The 10127-nt window shown below is 34.6% G+C and overlaps 1 protein-coding gene across 1 annotated transcript; it reads left to right on the top strand.

Moving 5' to 3' along the window:
- Positions 1-1448: 1448 nt before the first annotated feature.
- On the top strand, positions 1449-5245 carry LOC143709850 (5-hydroxytryptamine receptor 3A). The gene is made up of 9 exons (XM_077200570.1): positions 1449-1618; positions 1759-1919; positions 2012-2056; positions 2205-2314; positions 2518-2687; positions 3878-4038; positions 4138-4345; positions 4466-4603; positions 4680-5245. The coding sequence occupies exons 1-9, from the start codon at positions 1573-1575 to the stop codon at positions 4982-4984; spliced, it is 1344 nt and encodes a 447-aa protein (XP_077056685.1). The 5' UTR covers positions 1449-1572; the 3' UTR covers positions 4985-5245.
- The last annotated feature ends 4882 nt before the right edge of the window (positions 5246-10127 follow it).

Genomic DNA, 10127 nt, shown 5'->3' with positions numbered 1-10127 from the left:
ATTGTGGCCAAAAATTTAGAATTCATTCCCTCATTTTAGTAAATTATGTGGCCACCATTTAGTAAATTCTTAATTTGTGGCCAATATATATATATATATATATATATATATATATATATATATATATATATATATATATATATATATATATATTGGTTACACTTTATTTTAATGTGTCACTGTTACAGTGTAATTATACATTTAAGTACTAAGTAATATTAATTAACTACATGTACTTACTTTAGGGTTAGGGTTTGGTTAAGGGGTAGTTGCATGTAATTATGCCTAATTTTTAGTTATTACTTTAGTAATGTAACACGAGTAAGGACACATTAAAATAAAGTGTTACCAAGATTTATGTTATAAGAGACAATAAAATCAACTCTGTGCATTAAACCACTCTGTTCCTGGTACATGAACTTGATTTTCAAAAGTCAACAAATTTGCGACAGCTGAACAAAATTAATTTGTCCAAAATTACACAGGTAATTATCTCCAAGCAGAGATTCTGTTAAATGTAAGTTTTTTTGCATAAATGTTGTTCATTGACCATTTACGTGCATGTGTTGATACTCAAGAAAACATTGTTTGGAGGAAACATGAAATATGTTTAATGTTATCATAGATTATAGAATATTTTATATTTAAATTTAAATTAAACTTGATGCAACTTATACTGGTGTTAAAACACACATAAAAGTATGCTGTGAGCAGCAAACCTGGCACTAAACAATGACTAGTGGCACATCCACAAGAATCCTCACTCACCACAGAATTCCACAGCAGAACATTGCCACCTAAATAATATAAGTACATGTTCAAAAACTTAATTTCTGATATGCAATCATCATAATACAAACAAGCACAACAGATAACCACAAAATCAAACATTTAACCCATCATAGCACTCTTGTCTCTCTCCATTTTGAAAAATGGTATGTTCCGGCTATGCGTACTACTAGTACCCACCCCAAAACACTGGCTGAGACTGACTGATCTAACATACAGTGCTATAATTAGCAAAATTACCCAATAAAGAAATAATTTAAAACAGACAATGGCTCTCTATTATCCTTCAAAACATTACCAATTTGATGTTGGTAATAAACTTTTCATGCAATCAGTACACCAAGTATATTCAAAATAGCACTAGGCTGCCACTCTGGTGATGATGTCATTGACTTGGTTCATCATCACAGTCATTGAAAAAATGTAAACTAATAATAAAAAAAAATTCTCCCAACTAGGGGATTGATTTTTTGTGATCAAAATGGTCAAATAAAAGCACATTTTACAGGATCTTAGCATGCCCATCATCCACTCAGCACAAATTCAATCAAAGATAGCCTCCACCAACATAAACCAATAACAGCAGAATTAATGTCACATTTGTGAGGAAAAATTGCCTTCATTAGCCCATCAAAAAGTTTTATGGTGCTCAGGGGAATGGTGTTCTCCATTATTATATTTACTATCCCATCCATTTTCATCTTGCACTTTTATATAAATGCAGGCTGTGACTGGGACCAGTTGCCAGTCATCTGCTGAGGTGGTCTTCACTGAAAGTTGGATATGAGTTCTTTCCTTGTCTATGTTACCTGTCTACTTTTCCTAATAGGTGAGTAAAGCTTCCACTTCCACCATTTAGTGCCAATGGTCAGTTATTCTAAATAAGAGCACCCTGTTTACAATGGCTAAATTGTATATGGGGCATCTATGTTGGTTATTTACATCTAAAAAATATTTACTGGCTTGCAGATGGAGTGTACCTTAAACAAGTATGCAGTAAGCAAGATGTGCTGGAATACTTAAATCTCACCAGAGGCAATGAGAAATTCACAACTTGCCGTCCTGCACTGGACTGGACACACCCCACCGTAGTGTATGTTGATATTTACCTCTACGGCATCCTTTCTATGGTATGACTGCAAACAGACTACATAATGTTCTCTGTAAAACTGCCACGATTTAAGTTTTTTTATTATTATTTTATTTCATTTATTTTTTGCAGATTGAAAAATCTCAAATCTTTGTACCTCTTTTATGGATGTCTGTGGTAAGTGTTAAACAGAAATCTGCAAATCTTCTAATTCGAATGTATTGCATAATTGAAAAAGAAATATAAATACTGGTTAAAATAATTTAGCTGCAGGATATTCATTAGTTCTAGATATGTATTTATTTATTAATGCTTGCTCACTTAGAGCTGGAACAACGAACGAATCTCTTGGGATCCTAAGGATTTCTGTGGCATTAAAAATGTGACTTTACCAAAAGAGATGCTTTGGAAACCAGACCTCTATGTTCTTGAGACGTGAGTATATACAAATGATATATCTCTATATTTTTTCTTAATTGATATAATACACACATTATATTTAATCGATGATTTTGAAAAAAGTACCTTGTTTATTAACCGTATAACACAGAGAGGAATTATGTAGGCTACATATATGTTGCATGGAAAATCTAAAATGTATGATGTAACTAGTTTTGTTTTGACCTGCAATGTTTCAGTGCAGAGAAGGAAGATGGACCACTGAACCCATTTTTGTATATTACTCATGATGGAAATGTGACAATGGAGGACGACCATAAAATTGTCAGCACCTGCACAATGAATGTGCACAAATTTCCTTTTGATACTCAAACTTGCCACATAACAGTGTCTTCAATTAATCACTCAGGTGAGTGCACACTTATCAAGTAAATATTCATTAAAAATATGGACGCATGATATTAAAATCTGGCCTATAAGATGATAAATATTTTCATGCTGGCAGATAAACGATAACTGAGTAATATTAAAGTCTAAATAATTTTGTCTAAATAAATAAAAACAAAACACACTAATAAATCAAATTATTCATTTTAAATGCTACAAGTTAATTTAGGCATCATTGTACAGTATGAGAAATGGATTAATTTCGATATTTGCTGAAGATTACATTTAACAGGTTGCAACTATAGCCTAAGTGTTTTTAACTTCTAAATCTGAATGGAAAAAAAAGGGAAATAAGCATGCACCATTAAATGTACAACATCGACCAATATATATTCAGTAGGCTATTGGTCAAAAGATAAATTTAAAAATATTTTGGTACCAATATGTGGCTATATTGTTCACATAATTGCTCATTGTTCAAGCAATTGCTCCGACTGATCAAAGTCCATTTGCTGATGAATCTCCCATACTTTTAGTGCATTCATTTCAAACTTGTATTTACTTGCTTGTAGAGCTGCGCACTTCTGGATAAAACGAGAATCACAATTTTGTTGTTGCTGTTATATTGTCCAAAAAGAGATCACGGTTCTCCCACGATTCCGAACAGACAACTAAACAAAATGACATGTAATTTACAAGAGGTTCTGAAAAATGTCAATTGCAGCAGTCTATTTAAAATATTTAATTAATCTAAACGAACTACTTAAAAAATCTGTTTGAATGAATGAGTGAATGACTCAATCATAAACACTTCACTTGTTTCATTACTGGATGAATCAACATAAGAGTCACTTATCGCCACATGGTGGAGTAACGATGTAATCGATTCAATCGTTATTTGAAGCGCCATGCTACTTTCCAAATGTGATTTACTCTACTTTGACTGCTACCACAGACATCAGTGTTTATATCCGAACTATAAACTTTTACTGTGATCGTACTTGTTAAAGGTTTAATAGACACAGGCAAATCGTTGTCATTTAGGAATGAGATCGAGTGGTTGTTTGAATCGAGTTTGCTATCTTTCAGCTTTACTTGCTTGCTATATAATGTATCACAAATGTTAATTGTATCAAAATTATCAAAAAAATCCCTACAAGTAGGCTATTCATTGTCACTCTGTACCAAGCTGCTTTCCTTTATGTGAAACAGATAAAGAAATAAAGCTGGTTCCTGCCTCCAATTCATCAAAAGCGACACAGGTAGCTCGGGAAAGCATATTAACACAAGGAGAATGGGTATTCTTGAACATATCCGTCTCAATGGAAAAAGATATTTATGATGGCCAAGCATTTGACAGGATAAAGTACACGGTACTAATACTCATTTCGACAGTTTAGCATATTTCTTCTTTAATTCCAGAGATTATAGTCTCAGATGTTTCACCTCTCTATTGTCTTCTTCCTCTTTAGATTTCAGTCAAAAGGATGCCCCTGATGCATTTCATCAATTTTCAGCTACCTATATTGTTTTTCCTCATTTTGGACCTAGCTTCTTTTTTCATACCAGATAGAGGGGAGAAACTGTGCTTCAAAGTGACGGTACTACTGGGGATCTCTGTACTTTTGCTCATCCTAAATGACATCCTGCCATCCAAATCTCACAGATGTCCTCTGATTGGTAAGGGAATTCACTATTCAAGGAAATGTTCCTTTAAACAGAGAAGTCTTTTCATATATCAGAGGTACATTTCGATTGTCTTTATCGTTTCATATAAACTCCCTCTTTTGTTCTGTGCAGCTACGTATGTCATTGTCATCTTTTCCTTCATGTTGTTGAGTCTTCTGGAGACAATTTTGGTGATATACTTAATAAATATGAGCTCTGAACAAGACACTAAGTGGGTTCAGAGACCTGAAGATCTCAACTGTGAAACAAGTATGTATGCACATCTTTCACAGCAAAAAGGAAACTGAACTGATTTTACTCTCATATGACTGTGTTTTTCTTTCAGATAAATGCAAAGGAGACAGCAGTGATCACATCTGTTATTCTGTAGAGCAGGCTCCTCTAGAGACTCTGATGTTGAAGGAAATGTACAGCAAAGAAAAAATGAATGACATGCACTTATTGCAGATGATCCTGGAAGAGCTTCAGACTATTAAACAGATTCTTCCTCCCCATACTTTAAAAGCCCAAACTGGTCAGAAGAACTGGTTAGGAATGGTCAAATGCATTAACAGGCTTTTCTTTTTGGTTTATCTCATCTCAATTTCTCTCTTTCTTGGTTTCATATTTCGAGAGTGGAAAGTTGAGTAATTTCAGACTCTAAAATTGAGCTGAATGCTCAAATTAGTGCATATAATATTACATACATTTAGTCTTCATGCATACTGTTAATCTAGAAAGAGCTGCAGCATTTACTTCAAATGATCTTTTGGTACTTTTTATCCCCGGTACCTCGAAATATGTTCGGCTTTGTAAACTATAGCCTACTGTGTTTATTATGTGAAAATGCATGCTTTACGAGATCCTCCGAATATTGTGACAAAACCTGACACAAAATGAACGCATTCTCTCTGAGACATGCATGAGTGCATTAATGAAAACAATATTCATGTAAAAAGGGGATGTGGTTACATTATGATATCACTTAATGCCAAGACCTCTGAATATTGACTTTTTTATTATTTTAGATTTGACATGAGAAAAATGTACACAGCTTTACAGTTGTCCAAAGCTTACCATCGCAATAGACAAAAAATAACTAAAATCCTGACATTTTTGAATATTCGAAACGTCGATTGAGCCACTTTTAAAAAATTCCTTCTTGGCTCATGAACATTAATTACGTGGGAAGGTGCTCAAGAAAGCTTCGCAAGCAATCCTAGCATGTCCTGTTTAATATTCATAATAAGCTCTCATAAATTGCACATTTCCGAGTGGCAAATAAGCTGGTACAATTTAACATATATTAAGAATTGTATACAATACCATCAATTGTTTGGAATAATTAAGGATTTTTGTTTTTGAAATTAGTCTTTTGTACGAAAGAGAACATACTAAACTGTTTTCTGTTTAATACTCACTAATTTATTCCTGTGATGGCAAAGCTGAATTTTCAGCATCATTACTCCAGCCTTCATTCTAATATGCTGATTTGCTGCTCAAGAAGTAACGCTTTTTATCATCAATGTTGAAAACAGATGTGCTGCTTAATATTTCTGTGAAAAAATTAAAAGATTAAATACTACCACTCCAAAGTTTGTGGTAAAACAATATTAGTAAAAAAGTTAAAATTAAAAAATTATATTCAGCAAGGATGCATTTAATTTTAAAAAGAGACAAAGACATGTATTATGTTACAAAATATTTTTACTCGAATAAGTGCTGTTCTTTTGAACTTGTAATTCATCAAACAATTATCAATAAAATAAAATACGTAACGTTATTAACTAAAACAGTTATTTTAAATTGTATTTATGTTTCATAATATTACTGTTTTACTGTATCTTTGATCAAATGAGCGCAGCCTTGGTGAGAGAGCATAAGATACTTATTTAAAAAACATCACTACATTTTAATTACCGGGTTTCCGAAGTTTTGACCGCTAGTGTTGCCCCTTTCCCCGTAAGGGGCGGAGCTTACGTTCTAACACCAGCGCCAGGACCGGAAGTGAGGGGCGGAGCTTACGTTCTTAACCGAGTAACGCTACCTAACGTTTTGGAGCGTTATTTGCTTAGACACGAAACGGCATGCTTTTATTACACACGAAACGTCATACTTTATAAGTAGCCTATGTTATAATGATACATTAAGGTACAGTACAATAAGCATTTTAAAACATTGATTTTGTGTAATATAATTGTATATAGTTATCCGTTTCATTGTATTATGAGAGTTACTTCCTGATGATGGTGAAAAATAATGCTTGAAACTTATGGGCATTTTATCCACCTTATTCCTGACGAGCTTACTGCGTTTTGAATTATGGGTGGCACTTCCGGTTTGGTGAACTTCCATTCAAAAAGACTGAAACGAATCATTTCAAATCATAAGGTTGCCCTACTACAAATAAAGCTTATCTGTCAGTTTGACTCAATGAGCTATCAGTTTTCTTTCATGTTGTATTTAAGAATAACATGAGAATAAAGTAACACTTGGTATTTTAACGTGGCATGTTATCACAAGAATATCTATGGCAAGAGCTCTTTTCAGTCACTGCATATATGTTCCTCATGATTATTTTATTTTTTCCTTTTGAATTCCGCTGTAATAGTATTAAAAAGGTCAGCATATACTGAACATTTGTGGTCTGTTCTCCCGATTTAAATTACGATATTTATATAATTCACTGGAATGCACGAAGAATCTCTTTTTTTTTCTCCCCAAATCCTCACGTCTCTTTCCAGGTTTGGTTTCACAAGTAAATACAATTTGTTATCTGTCAAAATGATTGAAATCACTTTGAAATAGTATCACGCAATGCTGAAGTATTTTTTATTATTATTATTATTATAAAGGCAACATAATATGTTACATTATATAAATTTTCACAGTGATATTTAACCGTCCGATTTTGCGGTGGAAAGATGCTTTTACACTTTTAAATGTCCTTTTAATATTCAATGGTTGAAGGGTGAGTAGAATAATGTAATGTCATTGTACACATTTTAAAGAATATATATTATTGCTAGTCTTTCACTGATTTTGTACAGCTTAACGGAAGTTACAACCATAATTCGCGCAAAGCGTCATGCGTATGGATGTGGATATAAAATATACTTTATATCACAAGAACATGTGCAGCATGCATTTTTCTTTATGTAAAATAATGTCCAAAATCTAAAAAAGAGAGAGAAAATTCGGCATTGTTTTAAAAGAAACAATAAAAATGTATACAACAAATCACCAATTCACTCCTAGGCCCATTTTATTATGACAATCCTGTATACATTTAACTTACAATGTATCAAATGAGGAACTCACTCTCAGGCCCATGTTGTCCTTACATTCTTGCAAAAATAACTATAATGCAATAATAATAATTCCGCCCCTCACTCACTTCCGGTTCTGGCGCTGGGGTTCTGAAACTGGTGGTGCTGCGGGTCTGCAGCTGGATATATCTCAAAATACGAGCAGGCCTTTTTTATTAGGTGTTCAAGCACGAAGTGCTGAAAACCTATTGTTTCTGTACTGATTTTTATTAGGTGTTCAAGCACGAAGTGCTGAAAACCTATTGTATTTGTACTGATTTTTAGGTGTTCAAGCACGAAGTGCTGAAAACCTATTGTATTTGTACTGATTTTTATTATTATTATTATTATTATTATTATTATTATTATTATTCTGCCGTAAAACGCGTCGTGCAGACCAAACCGTAAGTGCTAGAGACTTCATATTTGGGATTAAGGTAGCACAGAAATCGAGGAGAGGTTGAGAGAATATGAGCCCGATTGGCCCATAGGTGGCGCTGTAGTAACAAAAACGCGAAACTGCTCATAACTCCTAAACCGTAAGGCGTAGACTCAAGTGTCTTATATCATTGGAAAGCTGGACTCTTAACTTAAAAAACGTATATCTCCGATTTCATTTCCGCCATGATAGATTTTCCGCCATTTTGAATTTTGTCGAAAAACTACTTTTGCGAACTAGTCCCTGGTTTTTTGCCCGATCGGAACCAAACCAGTGTAGAAATGTTCTCTGGAGTCTGAATATCAATAATTATCGAAAAAAAGTTGAATTTTCGATTTCCGGTTGCTAGGGGGCGCAAAATGAACGTTGTGGGAGGAGCCTATTTTACTAAAATGGCTATAACTCAAGAAGTAAATGAGATATCTTCACCAAACTTGACACACATGTGTATGAGGACAGTCTGGGGTCACGGTAAAAAAACCGCGTCGATCTAACACTAGGTGGCGCTATAACATTAAAAAAACATAAAAGGGGGTGTGGCCACCTGACCGTTAGTCCGATTGACCTGAAAATTGGTATGCAGTGTCTTGGTCCAAGGCCCCATGTATGTGTAAAAGGATATTGGCGTATCTCAAAAAACATGGCCGCCATCGGCCAATAAAGTTTGAGCACCTGTGAGACGAGGTTAACGGAGGCCAATCGGTACGAAACTCAATGGGCATGTTCGACTCATGGCCCAAGAGGTCTGTAAGAGTTTTGAAAGAAATCGGCCACTAGTTGGCGCTAACGAGTTTTACGGCTCTGTAATCACGTGGTGTTGCACATATCCCCACAAAAGGCATATCATTTGATAGATCTCCTCATGATGAACAACTTTGCCTCTAGAACCATTGCTGTCAATCAAACCGTTCATTAAATATTCACGAATATGTTAAAAACCTACTTTTGCGAACTAGTCCCTGGTTTTTCGCCCGATCGGAACCAGACCAGTCTTGGACAATTCTCTGGACTCTCTAGATCAATAATTATCAAAAAAAAGTTGAAATTTGGCATTTGGTTGGCTATAACAGGGTCATTTATAAAATGGGCGTGGCAAAATATAGTCAAAAGCCTATAAATCCTATACGAAAACTCAGAACTTCACAAAAATTGGTGAGCATATGTGACATAACATCATTAACAAGCATGCAAAATGTTTTGGAGATCGGACAATAGGTGGCGCTATAACTGTTAAAAAGCTTTAAAACCATATATTTCCTATGGTAAATTGCCTGTATTGGCTGTAAATGGTATTTTCCATCTATTGTGTCAGTGGTTAAATTAATGCTAAATAAAACTTAATGTCTTTTGATGCTTTTGTGCTTAACGGCCTTAAAGGCCTTAACTGCTTGAACACCGCTAAATGCTGCTTGTTATTATTATTATTATTATTATTCTCCGCTAAAACGCATCGTGCAGACCAAACCGTAAGTGCTAGAGACTTGAAACTTTGTCAGATGGTAGTACAAAAATCGAGGAGAGGGTATCAAATTATGAGCCCGATTGGCCTATAGGTGGCGCTATAGCAACCAATTGCGCGAAACTGCTCATAACTCCTAGACCGTATGTCGTAGACTCAAGTGTCTTATATCACTGGAAAGCTGGAAACCTGAAGTAAAAAATGTATATCTCCGATTTCATTTCCGCCATGATAGATTTTCCGCCATTTTGAATTTTGTCGAAAAACTACTTTTGCGAACTAGTCCCTGGTTTTTTGCCCGATTGGAACCAAACCAGTGCCAAAATGTTCTCTGGAGTCTGAATATCAATAATTATCAAAAAAAAGTTGAAATTTTGATTAACTGTCGCTAGAGGGCGCAAAATGAATGTTGTGGGCGGAGCCTATTTTACTAAAATGGCTATAACTCAAGAAGTAAATGAGATAGCTTCACCAAACTCGGTACACATGTGAATGAGTTGATTTTGAGGTCACAGTAAAAAAACCGCGTCGATCTAACACTAGGTGGCGCTATAACATTAAAAAAACATAAAAGGGGGTGTGGCCACC

Source organism: Siphateles boraxobius, unplaced genomic scaffold (assembly GCF_051911475.1).
Source record: "Siphateles boraxobius isolate OS27281-9 unplaced genomic scaffold, OSU_SipBor_1 46, whole genome shotgun sequence".
In the NCBI taxonomy this organism is placed as follows: domain Eukaryota; kingdom Metazoa; phylum Chordata; class Actinopteri; order Cypriniformes; family Leuciscidae; genus Siphateles; species Siphateles boraxobius.
Note: the sequence above shows the minus strand (reverse complement) of the source record. Positions and strands in the feature narration are given on the sequence as shown.

Coding starts and splice junctions, on each gene's coding strand:
- LOC143709850 (XM_077200570.1), top strand. CDS start 1,573: ATGAGTTCTTTCCTTGTCTATGTTACCTGTCTACTTTTCCTAATAG. Junction 1,619..1,758: donor CTGTCTACTTTTCCTAATAG/GTGAGTAAAGCT, acceptor ACTGGCTTGCAG/ATGGAGTGTACCTTAAACAA. Junction 4,604..4,679: donor AGATCTCAACTGTGAAACAA/GTATGTATGCAC, acceptor TTTTTCTTTCAG/ATAAATGCAAAGGAGACAGC.